At 47.8% G+C, this 26,998-nt stretch overlaps 1 protein-coding gene across 1 annotated transcript in view; it reads left to right on the forward strand.

The window, feature by feature from the left end:
- Positions 1 to 121: 121 nt before the first annotated feature.
- Positions 122 to 26,998, forward strand: part of LOC116239061 (uncharacterized) — a 39,834-nt gene continuing 12,957 nt past the window's right edge. Inside the window, 26 exon segments of the mRNA XM_090127491.1 lie at positions 122 to 139; positions 224 to 313; positions 2,079 to 2,226; positions 3,610 to 3,951; positions 5,239 to 5,502; positions 6,046 to 6,315; positions 7,236 to 7,293; positions 8,136 to 8,188; positions 12,234 to 12,278; positions 12,461 to 12,481; positions 12,844 to 12,864; positions 13,143 to 13,163; positions 15,034 to 15,054; positions 16,016 to 16,060; positions 16,243 to 16,263; positions 16,626 to 16,646; positions 16,925 to 16,945; positions 18,816 to 18,836; positions 19,798 to 19,842; positions 20,408 to 20,428; positions 21,689 to 21,733; positions 21,916 to 21,936; positions 22,299 to 22,319; positions 23,807 to 23,827; positions 24,190 to 24,210; positions 25,698 to 25,718. Coding sequence (XP_089983617.1) covers positions 2,124 to 2,226; positions 3,610 to 3,951; positions 5,239 to 5,502; positions 6,046 to 6,315; positions 7,236 to 7,293; positions 8,136 to 8,188; positions 12,234 to 12,278; positions 12,461 to 12,481; positions 12,844 to 12,864; positions 13,143 to 13,163; positions 15,034 to 15,054; positions 16,016 to 16,060; positions 16,243 to 16,263; positions 16,626 to 16,646; positions 16,925 to 16,945; positions 18,816 to 18,836; positions 19,798 to 19,842; positions 20,408 to 20,428; positions 21,689 to 21,733; positions 21,916 to 21,936; positions 22,299 to 22,319; positions 23,807 to 23,827; positions 24,190 to 24,210; positions 25,698 to 25,718 — 1,564 coding nt within the window. The 5' untranslated portion in view covers positions 122 to 139; positions 224 to 313; positions 2,079 to 2,123.

The following is a 26,998-nucleotide window of genomic DNA, read 5'->3' on the forward strand; positions in this document are numbered from 1 at the left end:
TTGTTTTGTCAGAGGCATTTCTTTATCGTTTTCTTATTTGCATGGAATTGCTCCACCTACTTCAGCCTGTGACTTGAAACATTTTCTTTCTTCCTGGTATTTTTTTTTTTTAACAACTGAGCCAGAGGGTCGCTGATAGGTAAGAGCATGAGACTTTTTAATGCTAGAAAAGACACATAATGAATACAGCAAGATGATATAACTTAGCTACTGTTTTGGCTAGGTATATTCTATTTACTACTTCACAACAGACGTGTTGGGAGTGCAGTACTGATAATGAATAAAGTAGAGGACATCTTAACAAAATGAAAGAGTAAGTATCTGATAACTAAGCCTCAGAATATTTATATAAGTTAATCAAGTGTTGTCGTGAGACTTCTAATGCAGTTTTATTTCATTGAACAGCTACTCTGGAAATACATGTAAACTTTGCAAAGAATTTGTAAGTGCAAACTTGGAATGTGGATCAGTGTACTTGTCTGTATACAGTTAATCATTTTTAGCATGCAGCTGTGTACAGTTTTGGTGCTTGGTGAAACAATGTGAAAGAATTCATTGGGAATGCATTATTCTGACATGCTTTTTGGTTGATTAGCATCTTAAATGGTGTTGTGGATATCTGCATTGTCTCTTTTTCTCCTCTGTGCATTTAAGTTGAAGTCTGTACTCTTATGAGTAATGGTGTATACCTCTGGTACTTCCTTATAACACTCAACTTTATTGCCCTAACGTACTTTTACTACCCTTTAGCAATTCACTCATACTTCTATTGAAAGCGGACAAGAGTACAAACTCATTGCAGTAAAGACAGATTGCAGGTGAAAGATAACATAACCAGAGATATAGGGAGTGGGGCATGCTGGGAGACGGGGTGACGGGCTTAGTGAGACTATGAGAGGAGCTATAAGAAAGGAGTGGATGGTGGTAATTCACCACTGGCACCTTGCTCTAAGAATCTTGCACCAGAATGTGACCCACCACTGCAGAATCAAGGTAGGTGAGGTAGCATGAAGCACAGCACAGCTTTCTAAATGAAGCCAACACAAACAGGTGATGCACTGCAGCCCATGCATAGCATGAGAGCCTGGCAGTGTAAGAACAGAGCTGGCAGTGAGCTTCAATCTGGGTTCAAGGTCTGCCCAGGACTCAAGCTACCTACAGCACAGGTCCAAGGTCTGTCAAGAAGGGAGAGCTTGGAACAGGGCTGCAGTCCATGGCACAAGCCTGAATTTTCCAAAAGCATGGTTGGAGATGAGGGTGCTCAGGGTTGTTAAGGCTTCTTATTGCACTTAAGACAGTGACAATGACAAAACTGAGAGCACCATGTGACCAACCCAATTCTTAGTGCCAAAAAGAACCCCAGGGATTACAGTATGCAGCCAGACAGAGGGTACTGAGAGTCTGTGCTGCACATCTCACTCGTGGATTTCCTCCTAGGATAGACCAGAGCTGCAAGAATCCCTTCAGCAGAGACAGAACAGTGAGTCTGTAGTTTATCCCAAACTAAAATCATCAGCAGCTACCGTGAGGGAAAAACTCCATGTATTCTAAGGGCTGTATGTTTTGTGTGCACTGTTTTGAAGCAAAAAGGTATTTCCTGTTTGAAATTGCCAAACTTTGGCCTCAGGAGGTGTAGTTGTTCTGTAGAGCAGTTCTGTGGTTGTGAAGTTCATCCTTGACAAAGGAAAAGTCATTTTTAGGTGGCCTAAATGCTTTGTCATTCGTAGGCCAAGAAGGAGAATACAACAATATGTCATCAGAATTTAAATCTTCTTTTCCATCCTGCATAAGTTTCTTTCTTGTGTATTTCTTCTTTATTGTCTGTTGGAAAATGGTGGAACTGAGGAGGTGGGAAAGGCCCAAATGAGTCTTAAGGCATTTTCTTTATTCAAGTTCTCTGTTCAAACCACACATTTTGCACTTTGGATGAATATCATCAGAAGGTGTACCGAATATTTCCACTCTACATACTAAAGAGCAATGAAGACCTGAATGCCTTGCTAAGGAAAGTGCTTCTGTTTTAGGAGGATCCATTTGCTTACGTTTTGTTCCTCTCAGAAATTCTTATTTTTTCTCAGATCAGGTCAACCATTTCCGGGAGGATTATAAACAACTTGCCCAACATGACATTTTTGGAAGTTTTTTTGAGAGTTTGCCCAAGAAATGTCAGACAAGTCCTGTTCTTGATTCTTCCAACATGTTTTCTTATTGCAATGTGGTTTACAGGTAAGACAAAATGTATTCTATCCAGTGATTCAATTTAGCTGTAGAATATAAATAAGTACGATATGTAAAATCAGTAGCATGCAGTGAAGCCAAGAAAGCTGAATCCATGGAGTAGGCTGGAACTGAGTTCTAGTGCCAGTTTCTCTGTTTTTCTCTCACTCAAAAAACAAACAAACAAACAAAAAACAAAAAACAAAAAACAAAAAAAAACACCTTCTATTTTCCTGCATTAGCATATAGGAGACAGTGTCACTAAATATCTCTTCTGTGGACTACCTTAGTTGCTGATCACTAGAGGATTCTTGTCCATGAAGAAAATCCCTTTGGGGCTTAGGGGTAGGATTAGAGACAATAACCGAAATCTTGGTTGTAGGCATATGCTTCCAAAAGGAGATTGCCTTCATCTCTGTGTCACCTTTACGTTATTTATTTTAAATCCATGCCTGTCTCTTTCTGGTCAGGAATTGGCTAGAATTTAAACCATTGATTTGAAACACATTGAAACTTGCTGTGATGAAGTTTCTGAGGTAGGTCTCCAAATGACTCTTTCAAGGGATAAGGAAATATCAAGATAATGACTGCTACTGTTCCATCCCCTGTTTGCTTGCAAACACACAGACTGCTGATGCATCCACCAGGAAATGGCCTAGAGCAACCTCCAATACCAAACCAAAGTTCTGCTCTTTACTTTGACTCAACATCTTAGTGTACAGTTCAGCATCAGTTATCCTGAGATATCACACCTGCACTTCAGATCATATTTCCATTTTCTGATGAAATAAATCTACAGTAGGTCCTGTCTGACACAGTCTAGACCGGGGCTTGGGACAACACTGGCCATGCCAAATGATGGGAGACACTTCAGTCCCACTCTGGGTGCTCAGGGAGTAGAAGCAGGTGTGTTGTCTTATCACAAACATGGAAAATGCATAGTCAGTCTCTCGCATAGCCAGACTGAGTGAAGAACAAAAACCTGTACAGTTTGCTTTCAGGATGTGAAGATTGTTGCACAGATCTTTGCACCTCGTGTTGGTAATTTGCTCGCTGGTCACTGAGCTTTCAATTGTAATCCTCCCAGTAATGTTACCTATTGTCTGCCTGAAAAAAATTCCTGTCCCAAATGCCTCTGTTCTCAGGAGTATCTAACATGACTGACATAAATAAAACCTGGAAAGGTGGAAATTCTAATGTCTATGTGGCTTAAGGAGTTGCTAACATTGACTCAAGACTCTCCTTATCATTGAATGGGACTGAAGAATTAGAGCCTAGAAAGCACAGTTTTGTTTTGGATTAACCTAATGCCGAGACTTTTTGTCTCATTTTTCCATCTGTAGAATAGTTATATTTTCAGAGAGAATCAGTGCTCCCACTTTTTCCTTGCAGGTGAAGTTTCTATCACCATCACCGTTGATCCTTCAGTTGCCCTTGTTGGTGAGGAAGTAACTCTGTCTTGCCAGCTGACGCCCAGAATCCCTTCCAATGCAAGTGTGCTTTGGTACAAAGGGGAAAAGGGAAGAGATGCTCCTCTCTGCTCTTCCTCCAGCCTGAATGGGGAGGTGGAGCAGTGCCAGGATAAAGAACAGTGCAGGATTAAGGGGCGCTGGGAGAGAAGAAGATTTCTCCTGACTATCCAAAAAGTGCAAATAGCTGACAGGGGGGTGTACGTTTGTGTTGTGAGTGGCGACGCTGTCTCCCAGGATGCTGTCACTCACCTTGATGTTATAGGTAAGCAGGAAGATTGCTATGACTGTGCTTAGTTCATTTCCCATCAGGACTCTTTTGCTCTGCCTATACCTTGCTCAGCAGTTGAGATCTTCAGTGAATTAAGGCAAGACATGCTGGAAAATGTTGCTTCAGGTCTGACTGTCTAAGGTCTGGGTACAGAAGGGGCAAGTTGTTGTGGCTTGTCATGTGGGAAAACAGTGCAATGGGGAGCAGCATTATGATGCTGAGTATTCCTGTATCAGTACTGATAGGTTTTTGTGCTCTGGGATTATGAATGTTCAACCTCTGCACTTGGGGCAGTTTGACTTCGTAAACTGAAAAACAATTAATCAGAGCTATTAGAAAGGGTATTAGAAAGGGTACTTACCAATATGCAGTGAACATATTCATCTGCCAAAGGCTCCTTTTCCCTCTTCATGAGAAATACTCCATCATAGAAGACCTATCCCAATTGCAAACCTGGAAATACTTTCCAGAAAACATTTTATTGGGTCAACCTCCTGTTGGGCAAGTCACACTGGAGCTTAGTTTAGACTGCATGTAAACTTCTAGCATTCTAGCATCCACAAATCTTTCACTAGTGTATTCCACATATTTGTAGAATGCGTGAAGGTATTTCCTTTTTCCTTTCTGCTCCTTTTCCTCCTTCCCTCCCTCCCTCCCTCCCTCCCTCCCTCTCTCCCCCCCTCCCTCCCTCCCCCCCTCCCTCCCTCCCCCCTCCCTCCCTCCCTCCCTTCCTTCCTTCCTTCCTTCCTTCCTTCCTTCCTTCCTTCCTTCCTTCCTTCCTTCCTTCCTTCCTTCCTTCCTTCCTTCCTTCCTTCCTTCCTTCCTTCCTATTTATTCATTCATTCATTCATTTACTTTTATTTTATTTATGAACTTGCCATATGCTATCTTGTTACTGGACAAGACAGAACAATTCCTTATTATTCTTTCTCTCCCCACTGTACCTTTTTAATCAGTCTGTATTACATCCCCTCTCAGTAATATGGAGTCTCTCACCTGTTTTCTCAAATTCCCATATAGTTCTTCCTGACTTTTCACCATTCCAACACTATGCTGCTTTTTCTTGTAAGATTCAAAGTAAGCAACCCTTTTGTCCAGCCATGTATGGTAGTTTCTATGTGCCATGGATACTTAGAACAGTGTATTGACACTTTCAAATTGATTTGTTTGTTGTTGTTGTTGTTTTTTTTATTTTTTTTTTTTCTGTTTGTTTTTATAGAACTTACTTAGGAGTTATACAAAGTGTTTTTTCTGACCCTCCTTGCAATAATTCTTTTACAGCAATAGGGAACAAGCCAGCTTTGTTAAAGCATCAGCAAGATGAGAGCTTGTGTCGCTACACATGTAACTCAAAAGGATGGTACCCAAAGCCTCAAGTCATTTGGACAACTTATGGAGGAGGCAAAAAAAATGTGGAGATTAAGACCAGTGTCACCTGGAGTGAGACAGACCTTTTTGTAGTACAAAGCATCATGGCAGTTCCTTGTGATGATGTAGATGTGAAATGTGTCATCACGCTGATCAAAGAAAAGATAAACCGAACTGGTAGGTTTGTAGAATTGTTTGGGTTGGAAGGGACCTTAAAGACTTTGTATTCCTAACAGCTCTGATGTGGGCAGGGATGCCACCCACAAATTAAGGGTTTCACAGATTTCACTCATTTTTAATAATGTGCATTGTTTTGTGAGTGCAGGGTTCCTGCACACAGGAAACTGGAAAAGATGGTGTGATTCCAAAGGAGTCTTCATTTTTTACTGTAAATGCCACCTCAGTCATGGAGAGCAGTGACAAATACTGCTTTCCTAATGTCTAGTCACTAATTTCTACCATCTGTGCTGAATTCACTGAAAAGCTTTTTGTGAAAATCTGTCTTGGTTCAGGCAGGAAGTTACACACTTGCAAGTGAAAAAATGGAAGTTCTTCCTGTTGCTTCTGAAATTTTTAAAATTAAATGCTCAAAAGCCAGATGTGTTTGATGGCAGATGAATCAGCAACAAAGCTGTGGGTGCTCTGTGAAATCTCTTTCATGTTGTACTTGTTATTTCTGTGTTATGCCAATGCAAGGGTGATCAGTTGCCTCTGTTACAGGTTCCTTGAATGAAATAGTTATGCAAAAGCCAAGCACTGTACGTACTTGTATGTATGAGAGCCAAATGAGAGGTGCCTGTGTAAATCCCAAGGCTATTTCGGATGTTTCTCAAAGAGAACAGCTATCTTCATTAATCAAGACAAGCATTCTAGAGGAGAAGTACAATATTTTTGCACTAGAAAGCTCTGATGAGATACACTGTGGACATCCACCACCTTCTGACTTGACAACTAATAGGGAATCCTATCTACGTATTGTGCAACGGTCAGGTATGCAGCAATTAAATTTTATTTCTTGTACTTAGATCTTTTCTCTTGGAGAAAGGTGCCCTCTTTTCATGTTATCCTGCTCTAATAAGAAGGATGGGCCTAATGCTGTGAATTATTTCACCCTATTTCCAACAACATTCAACAGTTGACCCAATTCAGACAACTATTGCTCAATAATCTGAGAAAAACAGTGGCTCCATAGCTATGGTATCGCAAACCAAACTTCTACCAAACTTCTGTTTGAAAAGGGAAGAGCATCTAGGGATGCCAGGAAGGCCAGGAAGACTGCGGCTTCTCAGCTAAGTGCATCTATCCTGTTTCCCACTGTGAATATCTGCTTTTCAATGCTGACAGATCTTTTGTATTAAGCTTTTTAAGAATTATTCTGACTGAAAGATTATATTGAGCAGCAAGGTTAGGGCTGAGCTCCCTCAGAATCATAGAATCATGAAATCATTAATATTGGAAAGGACCGCTCAGGTCATCTTCTGTAAATTCTACTCAGTCATAGCTTTGAAATTCAACTTCAGTGAGAACAATTTTATTATATCACTTGAAGCAATATTACTTGATTCAGAAATTGTCTGCTAAATAAGCAGGCTCTTGAATAATAGTGGGGGCATAATTCCAAAATCAACATTAATTTAAACATTCCCAGATATTTCCTTCCTCGTTTATCTCCAGGGTGTTTAAGAAGTGTTATCATACAAAAACTTCAGTACTATGTCTAAGCTTTCTTTAAAATATTTTGTGGTCCTCATCACTCTCCCAGATGAGTAATTATTTTGAAAAATGTTCTTCTGTCAACCATGTCCAAATGGCACAGATTATATGACTTCCACTGCCACTCTACACCTGTATTATATTGCAAGAAATTATTTGTCATTTTTTAAAAAAATTGCTTTTTCTCCCTTTTTCAGAAAACCATGACTGGCTCTGGATTCTTTATCTCTTTTGCTTCATTACTGCAGTAGGTAAGCTATTCCACCATGCCAAAGCCCCCAATTTACAATTCGTAGCAGAGAACTTCCGATAGCCTTCTCACCCAGAATTTCCAGCCTTTTATTGTCCTCCCAAGTGGCATAGACATCCTATGTTGGAGATAACTCATTCTTTCCAAGAAACTCGCAGCTCTGGATTCCTTCAAGAGAATCTTTTTGTTAACAAATTCACTCAAGAGTGGCTTCAGCCTTCCAAATGTACCTCAAAGCTTTCCATCTTCCAAAATTAACGTCTTCCCTCATCTTCACAGAACAGTATTGCCCTTTGCCTTTCCAGACATTTGTGTTTCTAGCACCCAGACATTCTGAAGTTGGTTTTCTCAAATGAAATACCTTTTTCATTGTCTCATCTTTCCTTTTCATATCATTACTACTAATTTATTCTTTTCTGGCTTAGTAATGAACTACGGAAAGACTTTTTTATTAACTGGGTATCTGTCTGTAAATATGTTATGAATTGGGTGTGTTTTCACACTCATTTTTCCTCCCCAGTGTATAGAATTCACCAAAATCAATTTTCATGTGCAAATATTTTAATTGAAATTGAAATTAAATAGTTGGGCATGCTTAATATTACCTATATAAAAAATAAAAATAGTCTTCTGTGTGCAGCAGAAGAGACAATATGGCTTCTGCATACTGAGAATGCCAATGACGCTGAAGAACAATAAGAAAGCCTCTGGGGCATTTTATGTGAAGCAAGATCTGCATCCTTTTGTATAAATGTGAGAAAATGAATGCAAATCTGACTTCTTTTGGGAATAGTATTCCATGATTTTAGGCTCTGTCATGATGGTAATAATGTAGTTCCATTTTTAGCATTTAACTACAGATTTTCAAAATTATCCTCTGCCATCCATTCACTGACACAAGTGAGTTTTCTTGATTTTTTATTTTATTTTTATTTTTATTTTTATTTTTGTCTTTTAAGTACAGATGTGTATTTCACATTTAGGTGTGGGAGAACTTCATAGCACTTAGTTGAGATATATATTTCACTTTCTGGCAAATTGCAGGATTGATACATATCAAATTTTTAAGGAGTATGCTTTTAAGATGGACCTTTCTGAGAAGAGATCTAGAATAACAATGCAACCATGATGCTGAGAGAGAACTCTGAAAAAAGCTTTTGCTATTTCCCTTCTAACCACTGTCCCAAAAGACCTCATTGAGGGAGGGAGTTCCAAAGTGTTATGAGGAAGGCAGGTATACAGCTGCACACACACTTTTCCTTCTTCTAGAAAATGTCCAGTCCTTTGGTAGGAAAGGTCCTTATGAGTGTCAGATATCATAAACCAAAGAAGGAAGAGTGCAGTAGAGTGAGTTGCTTGGTTTACAATGAGTGTGTAGGACATATGTTTATTTGGTGGACCGAAGTGTGAGCACAGAATGGCTGTCCTCATCTCTGAGGCAAGGCTGTTCTCCTGCCACAGAATGCATTTGTCACGGTCTGTAGGAATTTGTGGCAGGAGACCACAGTTTACAAACTGACCAGAATACACACTAATAAATGCAGATCTAACTGATGAGGTGGAACAACTATGGAGAAAACTCGAGGGAAGTAGAACACCATTCCCCGAGAAGTAAGGAACCACTGAGGTGCTATTTTTCATAAATTGTCATTTTAGCACGCAGAGAAAAATCAGTGTGTGTGTTGATGGTGTTATAATGAAGAATGGTCATGGAGTGAGTTCCATATTAGAATGGTGAATGTGCAAAGGTCTCTTTGTGGCCTCAGCGCTCTTCTGTGACCTACTGTGCATTTGGTGCAGATGTGTCACGGAATTAACTAGATCAGTTTATGCCCGTGACAGGGGGGCAGTAGGACCCTGCCCTCCCCACCCCCCGCCTGGGCCCACAAAATGGGAAGAAAGGGGGAAAAGGAAAAAAACAGCAGCAACAATCTATGGAGGTAAACTTATTTTACTAACTATGATATCGGAATGCAAAATAATACAATATAATACAATCTAATTGAAATTGAGACTAATAAATCAAATAAGATATGAGAGAGAGTTCCCGAGACCGAGTCAAACCTGGAAAAAGCTTGGAACGGCTAGGAAAGCACCCTCCAGCACCCACTGCCAGGCAGTAAGAGACCGCCCCCCCCAGGAAGGGTCAGATCCCATGACTTCCGTAATGTATAGGGATAGGTACATAGAATTAGAGCATTAACACTTTAATTCCAGTACATGATGTTTTGATGTGGAATATTGAAAATCAAATAAAAAAAAACAAAACCATGACAAGATGGGAGGATGTTCTTATGATATTTGAACTCAAATATTGACTGGACCGTTTTCTTAGTGACATTTCTCCTGTGTCAAGATTTTAAGTATTGGACATTGAGAGCAAGCAGCCCAAGGTACAGTGACAGAGCAAATAGGAGACTGTGAGGTTTAAGTCTTGGTCTGCACGGGAAAGAAGGGACAATTAAAATGTGATGTGGGTGCTCCTCAAAACCACTGTGCATGGGAAAGGCCTGACTAAGTGAGGGGTTAGTGGAGGATGAGTGTGACATGCTGAAGGCATCCCATTCCTTTCCTGAAAGTTACAGGGGAATAGTTTGCGAGGAAAGGTGTCCTGATTGCTCTCACCAATATCCATGTCCCTTTTTCAGAGAAGCTCCATGCACAAGAAAGAGCAGGGGAGGATGCACAGAAAGGTGAGTGCATGCAGGGTAGTGCCCCAATGGCACTGTGCATGAGGGTTCTCTTGAATAATGCAGGTCTACACATTCATTGTGAGTGTGCTTTGTCAAAGGATTCCCGTACTTTTTCCCAAGTCTTTATGGAGAATGGGGAGCTCCATAACAACATTTCCTTCCTTTCCTCCTTTCTTCTTGCAGAGACCCTGAAGAAGATTGGTGAGTGGAGCTGTCTCACTGCCGGCCACCCATGCAACTGCTCGGCAGGCTGTTGGGATGGGCGGTTCTGTTGGAGGTTGTAATGAGTTTGGTGGAGACTTTGGAGTAGATAAGAGTGATATTCTTTTTCAGAGGAACTGCTAGCACAAAGAAGAGCAGAGGAAGATGCAGAGAAAGGTATGTACAGGAAGGACGGTGCTGCAATGCCTCTGTGCATGAGGAATTACCAGCATAATGAAATGTTGGTGTAGTTTCGGTGTGCATTGTCAAAGGCTTCCCACTCTTTTTCCCAACTCTTTGTGGAGGATGGGGTGCTAAGAATGGTACTCTTTCATTCCTCCTTTCTTCTTGCAGAGACCCTGAAGAAGAAGATTGGTGAGTGGAGCTGTTTCACAGCTGGCCACCCATGCAACTGCTTGGCAGGCTGTTGAGATGGGCGGTTCTGTTGGAGGTTGTAATGAGTTTGGTGGAGACATTGGAGCAGATGAGGGTGTAAAAAGGGCTGCACAGGGAAGCCAGAGATGGGGTGGCCGGATGGAGAGCCTGGGCCCGGATGAATCGTGTGTGCTGGGGGAAAGTGATGGTTGGAGCAGGTGGCAGTAATCCCATCCAAAATCAGAGGTCTGTGAGGGTGGATGCGATGCGACATGTGCCAAGACCTGCCTTTGCTATACATGGCTGGAGTGGGCAGCTCCAGTGGGCAGCACCCTGGGACCTGCAGGTCTAAAAGTGGAATAGATTCTTCTGAGGAGCCCATGCTGAGTGGGCACAGGACCTCCATGCAAAGAATAGTGAATCCTTCTGCCTGCCCTCCAGCATTTGCTATTGGGACAGGGCCTTGGAAATAGTCAAGAAGGCTATTCCAACAATGCCAAGTGTCCCCAGATAAGTGTATGAGTGAGCCAGCCACCAGCCCGGTCTGAGTGTTCAAGCTGGTGTTCTCCAGCTTTGACGTTGCCAAGGCTGTGTCCTAAGGCCAGTGCTACGACGCATTCGGGCGCTTTGTTTTGACTGTCTGGCTGTGCAGCCCAACTCTGGAGCTCCTAATCATGGTGTCTTTACCTTTCAGCACAATGTCAAGAGCAGATTGGTAAGTGAATGTTAGTAGTGTCATATCCGTGAGTGCTGGCACTGGGACTCTGATTGTTGTGGTGGAAGGTCTTGGCAAAAGCCGTGCTTCACCTCCACGGTTGTCACCCACGTGTTACAAATATCAGAACTGCTGGAAAGTTCTGCTAACGTTTGGGACCTTGTTCAGATGGGGGAGGCAGTTTGTAGTTTGGGTGTCAGTGCTGCTGTGAGAAGTTTGAATGAATTACCTCGTGATTACCTGCATCCCAAAAGAAAGGAAATGCCATCCACGGGGAAGTCTGAGCCCCTTGCCGCTTGCTCAATGGCTTTGAGGACTTCTAAATTGGAGTGCAAGCTCAGCAGTGCAGCTGTGGAGATTCTGCTAATGGTTTGCTTCCCTTTTGGCACAGTTTCCGAAGTAGCTTGGTAGGTGTATCTTCACGGTATTCTGTCACTGTGTGATGATGGGACAAAGACGCTAGGGGAAAGGCGAATTCTGTTGGGATTTGCTACTCTTGGTCTGCTGGGCTGTTCCCTGAGCCATTCCTGAATGAGCAGAAGTACTGGGATGTTCTTTTATGCTTTGGATTACTGATGCTGAGGAGTTGCCAGTGTTACATTTCCAGAGGCATGTAGCAGTGTCAATCCTGAACTCAGCAGCTTGTGGAAACAAGTGGATGCACGGGAGCGGAATTCCAGCCTCCGTGATGCATACTAAGGGCTGGTAGAGGTGCTTGTGTGATGTGGAAAAGCGGGTGCGGGGACATTTTTGTGGGGGTGGCTTATTCCACGTTTGGTCGCGCATGGACCATGTCCCTGAGAGATGGGGAGCAGCATGGAGGGCCGTGGGGCTTTCCCATCACTGCAGCTGGGTGCTGCTGTGGCCAGAGCTCACGGGGACCTTTTCGTGTCATTTGGCATCGCTTCCTTCCTGGGACAGATCGTGATCTCTCTTCCTTCTCCCCGCACGTATTTTTCAGAGGAGCTCCAGAAGCAAGGCAGAGCGCAGGAGGATGCAGAGAAAGGTGAGCTTCTGCAACGTGATGTCCCAGTGCTTGTGTGTGTGAGGAATTTTGAGGAAAACGACTGTGTTTATGTAGCTTGAGGGTGCCTTGCTGAAGGCGTCCCACAGCAGTGTTCCCAAGCATTTGTGAGTGATAGGGTGCTAACCAAGGTGTTTCCCCCCTTCCTCCTTGTCTTTCTGCAGAGACTCTGAAGAAGGAGAATGGTGAGTGGGACTGTCCCCTCTGAAGGCATCCCTCCCACCAGTATTCAGGTTTATTTGTCGTGGTGTGGTGCTGGTGATGGGGATGTGTGTGTTGGAGTGTTTGGAAGAGAAGAGTGTGCAAAAGGGTCTGTGGAGGGAAGACAGAGCTGTGGAGGGTGGAGAGGGAGAGCCTGAGCCCCGGGCAGCCCTGTCTGCTGCCGTTTGAGTTGTGGGTGGTGATGGTGGGGGACGTGAGTGTCAGCTTGTGCGGGTGTGAGCCTAAGTCCCTCTAGAGAAACCTTATGCTAACTGCAAGTGCGGGGCACGATGTAGTTGGGCCTAATTTGTTGTTTTCTTGTGTGGTGGCTGTGGTGACTGTGCAGAGGAGCTTCGTGCCAAGTATGGTGAGTCCTTGTGCTTGCCCGCATGCATTCCCGATGGGGATAAGGCCTTGGAGATGGTGAGGAGGGCTATTCCAGCCATACCGAGTGTCCCCAGACGGGTGCATTTCTTAGCCTGCCTCCACCCTGGTCTCCCTGTTCCAGCTGGTGTTCTCCAGCTTTGGCTTTGCCAAGGCTGTGTCCTAAGGCCAGTGCTGCAATGCATTCGGGCACTTTGTTTTGACTGTCTGGCTGTGCAGCCCAACTCTGGAGCTCCTAATCATGGTGTCTTTACCTTTCAGCACAATGTCAAGAGCAGATTGGTAAGTGAATGTTAGTAGTGTCATATCCGTGAGTGCTGGCACTGGGACTCTGATTGTTGTGGTGGAAGGTCTTGGCAAAAGCCGTGCTTCACCTCCGCGGTTGTCACCCACGTGTTACAAATATCAGAACTGCTGGAAAGTTCTGCTAACGTTTGGGACCTTGTTCAGATGGGGGAGGCAGTTTGTAGTTTGGGTGTCAGTGCTGCTGTGAGAAGTTTGAATGAATTACCTCGTGATGACCTGCATCCCAAAAGAAAGGAAATGCCATCCACGGGGAAGTCTGAGCCCCTTGCCGCTTGCTCAATGGCTTTGAGAACTTCTAAATTGGAGTGCAAGCTCAGCAGTGCAGCTGTGGAGATTCTGCTAATGGTTTGCTTCCCTTTTGGCACAATGTCCGAAGTAGCTTGGTAGGTGTATCTTCACGGTATTCTGTCACTGTGTGATGATGGGACAAAGACGCTAGGGGAAAGGCGAATTCTGTTGGGATTTGCTACTCTTGGTCTGCTGGGCTGTTCCCTGAGCCATTCCTGAATGAGCAGAAGTACTGGGATGTTCTTTTATGCTTTGGATTACTGATGCTGAGGAGTTGCCAGTGTTACATTTCCAGAGGCATGTAGCAGTGTCAATCCTGAACTCAGCAGCTTGTGGAAACAAGTGGATGCACGGGAGCGGAATTCCAGCCTCCGTGATGCATACTAAGGGCTGGTAGAGGTGCTTGTGTGATGTGGAAAAGCGGGTGCGGGGACATTTTTGTGGGGGTGGCTTATTCCACGTTTGGTCGCGCATGGACCATGTCCCTGAGAGATGGGGAGCAGCATGGAGGGCCGTGGGGCTTTCCCATCACTGCAGCTGGGTGCTGCTGTGGCCAGAGCTCACGGGGACCTTTTCGTGTCATTTGGCATCGCTTCCTTCCTGGGACAGATCGTGATCTCTCTTCCTTCTCCCCGCACGTATTTTTCAGAGGAGCTCCAGAAGCAAGGCAGAGCGCAGGAGGATGCAGAGAAAGGTGAGCTTCTGCAACGTGATGTCCCAGTGCTTGTGTGTGTGAGGAATTTTGAGGAAAACGACTGTGTTTATGTAGCTTGAGGGTGCCTTGCTGAAGGCGTCCCACAGCAGTGTTCCCAAGCATTTGTGAGTGATAGGGTGCTAACCAAGGTGTTTCCCCCCTTCCTCCTTGTCTTTCTGCAGAGACTCTGAAGAAGGAGAATGGTGAGTGGGACTGTCCCCTCTGAAGGCATCCCTCCCACCAGTATTCAGGTTTATTTGTCGTGGTGTGGTGCTGGTGATGGGGATGTGTGTGTTGGAGTGTTTGGAAGAGAAGAGTGTGCAAAAGGGTCTGTGGAGGGAAGACAGAGCTGTGGAGGGTGGAGAGGGAGAGCCTGAGCCCCGGGCAGCCCTGTCTGCTGCCGTTTGAGTTGTGGGTGGTGATGGTGGGGGACGTGAGTGTCAGCTTGTGCGGGTGTGAGCCTAAGTCCCTCTAGAGAAACCTTATGCTAACTGCAAGTGCGGGGCACGATGTAGTTGGGCCTAATTTGTTGTTTTCTTGTGTGGTGGCTGTGGTGACTGTGCAGAGGAGCTTCGTGCCAAGTATGGTGAGTCCTTGTGCTTGCCCGCATGCATTCCCGATGGGGATAAGGCCTTGGAGATGGTGAGGAGGGCTATTCCAGCCATACCGAGTGTCCCCAGACGGGTGCATTTCTTAGCCTGCCTCCACCCTGGTCTCCCTGTTCCAGCTGGTGTTCTCCAGCTTTGGCTTTGCCAAGGCTGTGTCCTAAGGCCAGTGCTGCAATGCATTCGGGCACTTTGTTTTGACTGTCTGGCTGTGCAGCCCAACTCTGGAGCTCCTAATCATGGTGTCTTTACCTTTCAGCACAATGTCAAGAGCAGATTGGTAAGTGAATGTTAGTAGTGTCATATCCGTGAGTGCTGGCACTGGGACTCTGATTGTTGTGGTGGAAGGTCTTGGCAAAAGCCGTGCTTCACCTCCGCGGTTGTCACCCACGTGTTACAAATATCAGAACTGCTGGAAAGTTCTGCTAACGTTTGGGACCTTGTTCAGATGGGGGAGGCAGTTTGTAGTTTGGGTGTCAGTGCTGCTGTGAGAAGTTTGAATGAATTACCTCGTGATGACCTGCATCCCAAAAGAAAGGAAATGCCATCCACGGGGAAGTCTGAGCCCCTTGCCGCTTGCTCAATGGCTTTGAGAACTTCTAAATTGGAGTGCAAGCTCAGCAGTGCAGCTGTGGAGATTCTGCTAATGGTTTGCTTCCCTTTTGGCACAATGTCCGAAGTAGCTTGGTAGGTGTATCTTCACGGTATTCTGTCACTGTGTGATGATGGGACAAAGACGCTAGGGGAAAGGCGAATTCTGTTGGGATTTGCTACTCTTGGTCTGCTGGGCTGTTCCCTGAGCCATTCCTGAATGAGCAGAAGTACTGGGATGTTCTTTTATGCTTTGGATTACTGATGCTGAGGAGTTGCCAGTGTTACATTTCCAGAGGCATGTAGCAGTGTCAATCCTGAACTCAGCAGCTTGTGGAAACAAGTGGATGCACGGGAGCGGAATTCCAGCCTCCGTGATGCATACTAAGGGCTGGTAGAGGTGCTTGTGTGATGTGGAAAAGCGGGTGCGGGGACATTTTTGTGGGGGTGGCTTATTCCACGTTTGGTCGCGCATGGACCATGTCCCTGAGAGATGGGGAGCAGCATGGAGGGCCGTGGGGCTTTCCCATCACTGCAGCTGGGTGCTGCTGTGGCCAGAGCTCACGGGGACCTTTTCGTGTCATTTGGCATCGCTTCCTTCCTGGGACAGATCGTGATCTCTCTTCCTTCTCCCCGCACGTATTTTTCAGAGGAGCTCCAGAAGCAAGGCAGAGCGCAGGAGGATGCAGAGAAAGGTGAGCTTCTGCAACGTGATGTCCCAGTGCTTGTGTGTGTGAGGAATTTTGAGGAAAACGACTGTGTTTATGTAGCTTGAGGGTGCCTTGCTGAAGGCGTCCCACAGCAGTGTTCCCAAGCATTTGTGAGTGATAGGGTGCTAACCAAGGTGTTTCCCCCCTTCCTCCTTGTCTTTCTGCAGAGACTCTGAAGAAGGAGAATGGTGAGTGGGACTGTCCCCTCTGAAGGCATCCCTCCCACCAGTATTCAGGTTTATTTGTCGTGGTGTGGTGCTGGTGATGGGGATGTGTGTGTTGGAGTGTTTGGAAGAGAAGAGTGTGCAAAAGGGTCTGTGGAGGGAAGACAGAGCTGTGGAGGGTGGAGAGGGAGAGCCTGAGCCCCGGGCAGCCCTGTCTGCTGCCGTTTGAGTTGTGGGTGGTGATGGTGGGGGACGTGAGTGTCAGCTTGTGCGGGTGTGAGCCTAAGTCCCTCTAGAGAAACCTTATGCTAACTGCAAGTGCGGGGCACGATGTAGTTGGGCCTAATTTGTTGTTTTCTTGTGTGGTGGCTGTGGTGACTGTGCAGAGGAGCTTCGTGCCAAGTATGGTGAGTCCTTGTGCTTGCCCGCATGCATTCCCGATGGGGATAAGGCCTTGGAGATGGTGAGGAGGGCTATTCCAGCCATACCGAGTGTCCCCAGACGGGTGCATTTCTTAGCCTGCCTCCACCCTGGTCTCCCTGTTCCAGCTGGTGTTCTCCAGCTTTGGCTTTGCCAAGGCTGTGTCCTAAGGCCAGTGCTGCAATGCATTCGGGCACTTTGTTTTGACTGTCTGGCTGTGCAGCCCAACTCTGGAGCTCCTAATCATGGTGTCTTTACCTTTCAGCACAATGTCAAGAGCAGATTGGTAAGTGAATGTTAGTAGTGTCATATCCGTGAGTGCTGGCACTGGGACTCTGATTGTTGTGGTGGAAGGTCTTGGCAAAAGCCGTGCTTCACCTCCGCGGTTGTCACCCACGTGTTACAAATATCAGAACTGCTGGAAAGTTCTGCTAACGTTTGGGACCTTGTTCAGATGGGGGAGGCAGTTTGTAGTTTGGGTGTCAGTGCTGCTGTGAGAAGTTTGAATGAATTACCTCGTGATGACCTGCATCCCAAAAGAAAGGAAATGCCATCCACGGGGAAGTCTGAGCCCCTTGCCGCTTGCTCAATGGCTTTGAGAACTTCTAAATTGGAGTGCAAGCTCAGCAGTGCAGCTGTGGAGATTCTGCTAATGGTTTGCTTCCCTTTTGGCACAATGTCCGAAGTAGCTTGGTAGGTGTATCTTCACGGTATTCTGTCACTGTGTGATGATGGGACAAAGACGCTAGGGGAAAGGCGAATTCTGTTGGGATTTGCTACTCTTGGTCTGCTGGGCTGTTCCCTGAGCCATTCCTGAATGAGCAGAAGTACTGGGATGTTCTTTTATGCTTTGGATTACTGATGCTGAGGAGTTGCCAGTGTTACATTTCCAGAGGCATGTAGCAGTGTCAATCCTGAACTCAGCAGCTTGTGGAAACAAGTGGATGCACGGGAGCGGAATTCCAGCCTCCGTGATGCATACTAAGGGCTGGTAGAGGTGCTTGTGTGATGTGGAAAAGCGGGTGCGGGGACATTTTTGTGGGGGTGGCTTATTCCACGTTTGGTCGCGCATGGACCATGTCCCTGAGAGATGGGGAGCAGCATGGAGGGCCGTGGGGCTTTCCCATCACTGCAGCTGGGTGCTGCTGTGGCCAGAGCTCACGGGGACCTTTTCGTGTCATTTGGCATCGCTTCCTTCCTGGGACAGATCGTGATCTCTCTTCCTTCTCCCCGCACGTATTTTTCAGAGGAGCTCCAGAAGCAAGGCAGAGCGCAGGAGGATGCAGAGAAAGGTGAGCTTCTGCAACGTGATGTCCCAGTGCTTGTGTGTGTGAGGAATTTTGAGGAAAACGACTGTGTTTATGTAGCTTGAGGGTGCCTTGCTGAAGGCGTCCCACAGCAGTGTTCCCAAGCATTTGTGAGTGATAGGGTGCTAACCAAGGTGTTTCCCCCCTTCCTCCTTGTCTTTCTGCAGAGACTCTGAAGAAGGAGAATGGTGAGTGGGACTGTCCCCTCTGAAGGCATCCCTCCCACCAGTATTCAGGTTTATTTGTCGTGGTGTGGTGCTGGTGATGGGGATGTGTGTGTTGGAGTGTTTGGAAGAGAAGAGTGTGCAAAAGGGTCTGTGGAGGGAAGACAGAGCTGTGGAGGGTGGAGAGGGAGAGCCTGAGCCCCGGGCAGCCCTGTCTGCTGCCGTTTGAGTTGTGGGTGGTGATGGTGGGGGACGTGAGTGTCAGCTTGTGCGGGTGTGAGCCTAAGTCCCTCTAGAGAAACCTTATGCTAACTGCAAGTGCGGGGCACGATGTAGTTGGGCCTAATTTGTTGTTTTCTTGTGTGGTGGCTGTGGTGACTGTGCAGAGGAGCTTCGTGCCAAGTATGGTGAGTCCTTGTGCTTGCCCGCATGCATTCCCGATGGGGATAAGGCCTTGGAGATGGTGAGGAGGGCTATTCCAGCCATACCGAGTGTCCCCAGACGGGTGCATTTCTTAGCCTGCCTCCACCCTGGTCTCCCTGTTCCAGCTGGTGTTCTCCAGCTTTGGCTTTGCCAAGGCTGTGTCCTAAGGCCAGTGCTGCAATGCATTCGGGCACTTTGTTTTGACTGTCTGGCTGTGCAGCCCAACTCTGGAGCTCCTAATCATGGTGTCTTTACCTTTCAGCACAATGTCAAGAGCAGATTGGTAAGTGAATGTTAGTAGTGTCATATCCGTGAGTGCTGGCACTGGGACTCTGATTGTTGTGGTGGAAGGTCTTGGCAAAAGCCGTGCTTCACCTCCGCGGTTGTCACCCACGTGTTACAAATATCAGAACTGCTGGAAAGTTCTGCTAACGTTTGGGACCTTGTTCAGATGGGGGAGGCAGTTTGTAGTTTGGGTGTCAGTGCTGCTGTGAGAAGTTTGAATGAATTACCTCGTGATGACCTGCATCCCAAAAGAAAGGAAATGCCATCCACGGGGAAGTCTGAGCCCCTTGCCGCTTGCTCAATGGCTTTGAGAACTTCTAAATTGGAGTGCAAGCTCAGCAGTGCAGCTGTGGAGATTCTGCTAATGGTTTGCTTCCCTTTTGGCACAATGTCCGAAGTAGCTTGGTAGGTGTATCTTCACGGTATTCTGTCACTGTGTGATGATGGGACAAAGACGCTAGGGGAAAGGCGAATTCTGTTGGGATTTGCTACTCTTGGTCTGCTGGGCTGTTCCCTGAGCCATTCCTGAATGAGCAGAAGTACTGGGATGTTCTTTTATGCTTTGGATTACTGATGCTGAGGAGTTGCCAGTGTTACATTTCCAGAGGCATGTAGCAGTGTCAATCCTGAACTCAGCAGCTTGTGGAAACAAGTGGATGCACGGGAGCGGAATTCCAGCCTCCGTGATGCATACTAAGGGCTGGTAGAGGTGCTTGTGTGATGTGGAAAAGCGGGTGCGGGGACATTTTTGTGGGGGTGGCTTATTCCACGTTTGGTCGCGCATGGACCATGTCCCTGAGAGATGGGGAGCAGCATGGAGGGCCGTGGGGCTTTCCCATCACTGCAGCTGGGTGCTGCTGTGGCCAGAGCTCACGGGGACCTTTTCGTGTCATTTGGCATCGCTTCCTTCCTGGGACAGATCGTGATCTCTCTTCCTTCTCCCCGCACGTATTTTTCAGAGGAGCTCCAGAAGCAAGGCAGAGCGCAGGAGGATGCAGAGAAAGGTGAGCTTCTGCAACGTGATGTCCCAGTGCTTGTGTGTGTGAGGAATTTTGAGGAAAACGACTGTGTTTATGTAGCTTGAGGGTGCCTTGCTGAAGGCGTCCCACAGCAGTGTTCCCAAGCATTTGTGAGTGATAGGGTGCTAACCAAGGTGTTTCCCCCCTTCCTCCTTGTCTTTCTGCAGAGACTCTGAAGAAGGAGAATGGTGAGTGGGACTGTCCCCTCTGAAGGCATCCCTCCCACCAGTATTCAGGTTTATTTGTCGTGGTGTGGTGCTGGTGATGGGGATGTGTGTGTTGGAGTGTTTGGAAGAGAAGAGTGTGCAAAAGGGTCTGTGGAGGGAAGACAGAGCTGTGGAGGGTGGAGAGGGAGAGCCTGAGCCCCGGGCAGCCCTGTCTGCTGCCGTTTGAGTTGTGGGTGGTGATGGTGGGGGACGTGAGTGTCAGCTTGTGCGGGTGTGAGCCTAAGTCCCTCTAGAGAAACCTTATGCTAACTGCAAGTGCGGGGCACGATGTAGTTGGGCCTAATTTGTTGTTTTCTTGTGTGGTGGCTGTGGTGACTGTGCAGAGGAGCTTCGTGCCAAGTATGGTGAGTCCTTGTGCTTGCCCGCATGCATTCCCGATGGGGATAAGGCCTTGGAGATGGTGAGGAGGGCTATTCCAGCCATACCGAGTGTCCCCAGACGGGTGCATTTCTTAGCCTGCCTCCACCCTGGTCTCCCTGTTCCAGCTGGTGTTCTCCAGCTTTGGCTTTGCCAAGGCTGTGTCCTAAGGCCAGTGCTGCAATGCATTCGGGCACTTTGTTTTGACTGTCTGGCTGTGCAGCCCAACTCTGGAGCTCCTAATCATGGTGTCTTTACCTTTCAGCACAATGTCAAGAGCAGATTGGTAAGTGAATGTTAGTAGTGTCATATCCGTGAGTGCTGGCACTGGGACTCTGATTGTTGTGGTGGAAGGTCTTGGCAAAAGCCGTGCTTCACCTCCGCGGTTGTCACCCACGTGTTACAAATATCAGAACTGCTGGAAAGTTCTGCTAACGTTTGGGACCTTGTTCAGATGGGGGAGGCAGTTTGTAGTTTGGGTGTCAGTGCTGCTGTGAGAAGTTTGAATGAATTACCTCGTGATGACCTGCATCCCAAAAGAAAGGAAATGCCATCCACGGGGAAGTCTGAGCCCCTTGCCGCTTGCTCAATGGCTTTGAGAACTTCTAAATTGGAGTGCAAGCTCAGCAGTGCAGCTGTGGAGATTCTGCTAATGGTTTGCTTCCCTTTTGGCACAATGTCCGAAGTAGCTTGGTAGGTGTATCTTCACGGTATTCTGTCACTGTGTGATGATGGGACAAAGACGCTAGGGGAAAGGCGAATTCTGTTGGGATTTGCTACTCTTGGTCTGCTGGGCTGTTCCCTGAGCCATTCCTGAATGAGCAGAAGTACTGGGATGTTCTTTTATGCTTTGGATTACTGATGCTGAGGAGTTGCCAGTGTTACATTTCCAGAGGCATGTAGCAGTGTCAATCCTGAACTCAGCAGCTTGTGGAAACAAGTGGATGCACGGGAGCGGAATTCCAGCCTCCGTGATGCATACTAAGGGCTGGTAGAGGTGCTTGTGTGATGTGGAAAAGCGGGTGCGGGGACATTTTTGTGGGGGTGGCTTATTCCACGTTTGGTCGCGCATGGACCATGTCCCTGAGAGATGGGGAGCAGCATGGAGGGCCGTGGGGCTTTCCCATCACTGCAGCTGGGTGCTGCTGTGGCCAGAGCTCACGGGGACCTTTTCGTGTCATTTGGCATCGCTTCCTTCCTGGGACAGATCGTGATCTCTCTTCCTTCTCCCCGCACGTATTTTTCAGAGGAGCTCCAGAAGCAAGGCAGAGCGCAGGAGGATGCAGAGAAAGGTGAGCTTCTGCAACGTGATGTCCCAGTGCTTGTGTGTGTGAGGAATTTTGAGGAAAACGACTGTGTTTATGTAGCTTGAGGGTGCCTTGCTGAAGGCGTCCCACAGCAGTGTTCCCAAGCATTTGTGAGTGATAGGGTGCTAACCAAGGTGTTTCCCCCCTTCCTCCTTGTCTTTCTGCAGAGACTCTGAAGAAGGAGAATGGTGAGTGGGACTGTCCCCTCTGAAGGCATCCCTCCCACCAGTATTCAGGTTTATTTGTCGTGGTGTGGTGCTGGTGATGGGGATGTGTGTGTTGGAGTGTTTGGAAGAGAAGAGTGTGCAAAAGGGTCTGTGGAGGGAAGACAGAGCTGTGGAGGGTGGAGAGGGAGAGCCTGAGCCCCGGGCAGCCCTGTCTGCTGCCGTTTGAGTTGTGGGTGGTGATGGTGGGGGACGTGAGTGTCAGCTTGTGCGGGTGTGAGCCTAAGTCCCTCTAGAGAAACCTTATGCTAACTGCAAGTGCGGGGCACGATGTAGTTGGGCCTAATTTGTTGTTTTCTTGTGTGGTGGCTGTGGTGACTGTGCAGAGGAGCTTCGTGCCAAGTATGGTGAGTCCTTGTGCTTGCCCGCATGCATTCCCGATGGGGATAAGGCCTTGGAGATGGTGAGGAGGGCTATTCCAGCCATACCGAGTGTCCCCAGACGGGTGCATTTCTTAGCCTGCCTCCACCCTGGTCTCCCTGTTCCAGCTGGTGTTCTCCAGCTTTGGCTTTGCCAAGGCTGTGTCCTAAGGCCAGTGCTGCAATGCATTCGGGCACTTTGTTTTGACTGTCTGGCTGTGCAGCCCAACTCTGGAGCTCCTAATCATGGTGTCTTTACCTTTCAGCACAATGTCAAGAGCAGATTGGTAAGTGAATGTTAGTAGTGTCATATCCGTGAGTGCTGGCACTGGGACTCTGATTGTTGTGGTGGAAGGTCTTGGCAAAAGCCGTGCTTCACCTCCGCGGTTGTCACCCACGTGTTACAAATATCAGAACTGCTGGAAAGTTCTGCTAACGTTTGGGACCTTGTTCAGATGGGGGAGGCAGTTTGTAGTTTGGGTGTCAGTGCTGCTGTGAGAAGTTTGAATGAATTACCTCGTGATGACCTGCATCCCAAAAGAAAGGAAATGCCATCCACGGGGAAGTCTGAGCCCCTTGCCGCTTGCTCAATGGCTTTGAGAACTTCTAAATTGGAGTGCAAGCTCAGCAGTGCAGCTGTGGAGATTCTGCTAATGGTTTGCTTCCCTTTTGGCACAATGTCCGAAGTAGCTTGGTAGGTGTATCTTCACGGTATTCTGTCACTGTGTGATGATGGGACAAAGACGCTAGGGGAAAGGCGAATTCTGTTGGGATTTGCTACTCTTGGTCTGCTGGGCTGTTCCCTGAGCCATTCCTGAATGAGCAGAAGTACTGGGATGTTCTTTTATGCTTTGGATTACTGATGCTGAGGAGTTGCCAGTGTTACATTTCCAGAGGCATGTAGCAGTGTCAATCCTGAACTCAGCAGCTTGTGGAAACAAGTGGATGCACGGGAGCGGAATTCCAGCCTCCGTGATGCATACTAAGGGCTGGTAGAGGTGCTTGTGTGATGTGGAAAAGCGGGTGCGGGGACATTTTTGTGGGGGTGGCTTATTCCACGTTTGGTCGCGCATGGACCATGTCCCTGAGAGATGGGGAGCAGCATGGAGGGCCGTGGGGCTTTCCCATCACTGCAGCTGGGTGCTGCTGTGGCCAGAGCTCACGGGGACCTTTTCGTGTCATTTGGCATCGCTTCCTTCCTGGGACAGATCGTGATCTCTCTTCCTTCTCCCCGCACGTATTTTTCAGAGGAGCTCCAGAAGCAAGGCAGAGCGCAGGAGGATGCAGAGAAAGGTGAGCTTCTGCAACGTGATGTCCCAGTGCTTGTGTGTGTGAGGAATTTTGAGGAAAACGACTGTGTTTATGTAGCTTGAGGGTGCCTTGCTGAAGGCGTCCCACAGCAGTGTTCCCAAGCATTTGTGAGTGATAGGGTGCTAACCAAGGTGTTTCCCCCCTTCCTCCTTGTCTTTCTGCAGAGACTCTGAAGAAGGAGAATGGTGAGTGGGACTGTCCCCTCTGAAGGCATCCCTCCCACCAGTATTCAGGTTTATTTGTCGTGGTGTGGTGCTGGTGATGGGGATGTGTGTGTTGGAGTGTTTGGAAGAGAAGAGTGTGCAAAAGGGTCTGTGGAGGGAAGACAGAGCTGTGGAGGGTGGAGAGGGAGAGCCTGAGCCCCGGGCAGCCCTGTCTGCTGCCGTTTGAGTTGTGGGTGGTGATGGTGGGGGACGTGAGTGTCAGCTTGTGCGGGTGTGAGCCTAAGTCCCTCTAGAGAAACCTTATGCTAACTGCAAGTGCGGGGCACGATGTAGTTGGGCCTAATTTGTTGTTTTCTTGTGTGGTGGCTGTGGTGACTGTGCAGAGGAGCTTCGTGCCAAGTATGGTGAGTCCTTGTGCTTGCCCGCATGCATTCCCGATGGGGATAAGGCCTTGGAGATGGTGAGGAGGGCTATTCCAGCCATACCGAGTGTCCCCAGACGGGTGCATTTCTTAGCCTGCCTCCACCCTGGTCTCCCTGTTCCAGCTGGTGTTCTCCAGCTTTGGCTTTGCCAAGGCTGTGTCCTAAGGCCAGTGCTGCAATGCATTCGGGCACTTTGTTTTGACTGTCTGGCTGTGCAGCCCAACTCTGGAGCTCCTAATCATGGTGTCTTTACCTTTCAGCACAATGTCAAGAGCAGATTGGTAAGTGAATGTTAGTAGTGTCATATCCGTGAGTGCTGGCACTGGGACTCTGATTGTTGTGGTGGAAGGTCTTGGCAAAAGCCGTGCTTCACCTCCGCGGTTGTCACCCACGTGTTACAAATATCAGAACTGCTGGAAAGTTCTGCTAACGTTTGGGACCTTGTTCAGATGGGGGAGGCAGTTTGTAGTTTGGGTGTCAGTGCTGCTGTGAGAAGTTTGAATGAATTACCTCGTGATGACCTGCATCCCAAAAGAAAGGAAATGCCATCCACGGGGAAGTCTGAGCCCCTTGCCGCTTGCTCAATGGCTTTGAGAACTTCTAAATTGGAGTGCAAGCTCAGCAGTGCAGCTGTGGAGATTCTGCTAATGGTTTGCTTCCCTTTTGGCACAATGTCCGAAGTAGCTTGGTAGGTGTATCTTCACGGTATTCTGTCACTGTGTGATGATGGGACAAAGACGCTAGGGGAAAGGCGAATTCTGTTGGGATTTGCTACTCTTGGTCTGCTGGGCTGTTCCCTGAGCCATTCCTGAATGAGCAGAAGTACTGGGATGTTCTTTTATGCTTTGGATTACTGATGCTGAGGAGTTGCCAGTGTTACATTTCCAGAGGCATGTAGCAGTGTCAATCCTGAACTCAGCAGCTTGTGGAAACAAGTGGATGCACGGGAGCGGAATTCCAGCCTCCGTGATGCATACTAAGGGCTGGTAGAGGTGCTTGTGTGATGTGGAAAAGCGGGTGCGGGGACATTTTTGTGGGGGTGGCTTATTCCACGTTTGGTCGCGCATGGACCATGTCCCTGAGAGATGGGGAGCAGCATGGAGGGCCGTGGGGCTTTCCCATCACTGCAGCTGGGTGCTGCTGTGGCCAGAGCTCACGGGGACCTTTTCGTGTCATTTGGCATCGCTTCCTTCCTGGGACAGATCGTGATCTCTCTTCCTTCTCCCCGCACGTATTTTTCAGAGGAGCTCCAGAAGCAAGGCAGAGCGCAGGAGGATGCAGAGAAAGGTGAGCTTCTGCAACGTGATGTCCCAGTGCTTGTGTGTGTGAGGAATTTTGAGGAAAACGACTGTGTTTATGTAGCTTGAGGGTGCCTTGCTGAAGGCGTCCCACAGCAGTGTTCCCAAGCATTTGTGAGTGATAGGGTGCTAACCAAGGTGTTTCCCCCCTTCCTCCTTGTCTTTCTGCAGAGACTCTGAAGAAGGAGAATGGTGAGTGGGACTGTCCCCTCTGAAGGCATCCCTCCCACCAGTATTCAGGTTTATTTGTCGTGGTGTGGTGCTGGTGATGGGGATGTGTGTGTTGGAGTGTTTGGAAGAGAAGAGTGTGCAAAAGGGTCTGTGGAGGGAAGACAGAGCTGTGGAGGGTGGAGAGGGAGAGCCTGAGCCCCGGGCAGCCCTGTCTGCTGCCGTTTGAGTTGTGGGTGGTGATGGTGGGGGACGTGAGTGTCAGCTTGTGCGGGTGTGAGCCTAAGTCCCTCTAGAGAAACCTTATGCTAACTGCAAGTGCGGGGCACGATGTAGTTGGGCCTAATTTGTTGTTTTCTTGTGTGGTGGCTGTGGTGACTGTGCAGAGGAGCTTCGTGCCAAGTATGGTGAGTCCTTGTGCTTGCCCGCATGCATTCCCGATGGGGATAAGGCCTTGGAGATGGTGAGGAGGGCTATTCCAGCCATACCGAGTGTCCCCAGACGGGTGCATTTCTTAGCCTGCCTCCACCCTGGTCTCCCTGTTCCAGCTGGTGTTCTCCAGCTTTGGCTTTGCCAAGGCTGTGTCCTAAGGCCAGTGCTGCAATGCATTCGGGCACTTTGTTTTGACTGTCTGGCTGTGCAGCCCAACTCTGGAGCTCCTAATCATGGTGTCTTTACCTTTCAGCACAATGTCAAGAGCAGATTGGTAAGTGAATGTTAGTAGTGTCATATCCGTGAGTGCTGGCACTGGGACTCTGATTGTTGTGGTGGAAGGTCTTGGCAAAAGCCGTGCTTCACCTCCGCGGTTGTCACCCACGTGTTACAAATATCAGAACTGCTGGAAAGTTCTGCTAACGTTTGGGACCTTGTTCAGATGGGGGAGGCAGTTTGTAGTTTGGGTGTCAGTGCTGCTGTGAGAAGTTTGAATGAATTACCTCGTGATGACCTGCATCCCAAAAGAAAGGAAATGCCATCCACGGGGAAGTCTGAGCCCCTTGCCGCTTGCTCAATGGCTTTGAGAACTTCTAAATTGGAGTGCAAGCTCAGCAGTGCAGCTGTGGAGATTCTGCTAATGGTTTGCTTCCCTTTTGGCACAATGTCCGAAGTAGCTTGGTAGGTGTATCTTCACGGTATTCTGTCACTGTGTGATGATGGGACAAAGACGCTAGGGGAAAGGCGAATTCTGTTGGGATTTGCTACTCTTGGTCTGCTGGGCTGTTCCCTGAGCCATTCCTGAATGAGCAGAAGTACTGGGATGTTCTTTTATGCTTTGGATTACTGATGCTGAGGAGTTGCCAGTGTTA

Source organism: Phasianus colchicus, chromosome 31 (genome assembly GCF_987193195.1).
Source record: "Phasianus colchicus chromosome 31, bPhaCol1.hap1.1, whole genome shotgun sequence".
NCBI classification, from domain to species: domain Eukaryota; kingdom Metazoa; phylum Chordata; class Aves; order Galliformes; family Phasianidae; genus Phasianus; species Phasianus colchicus.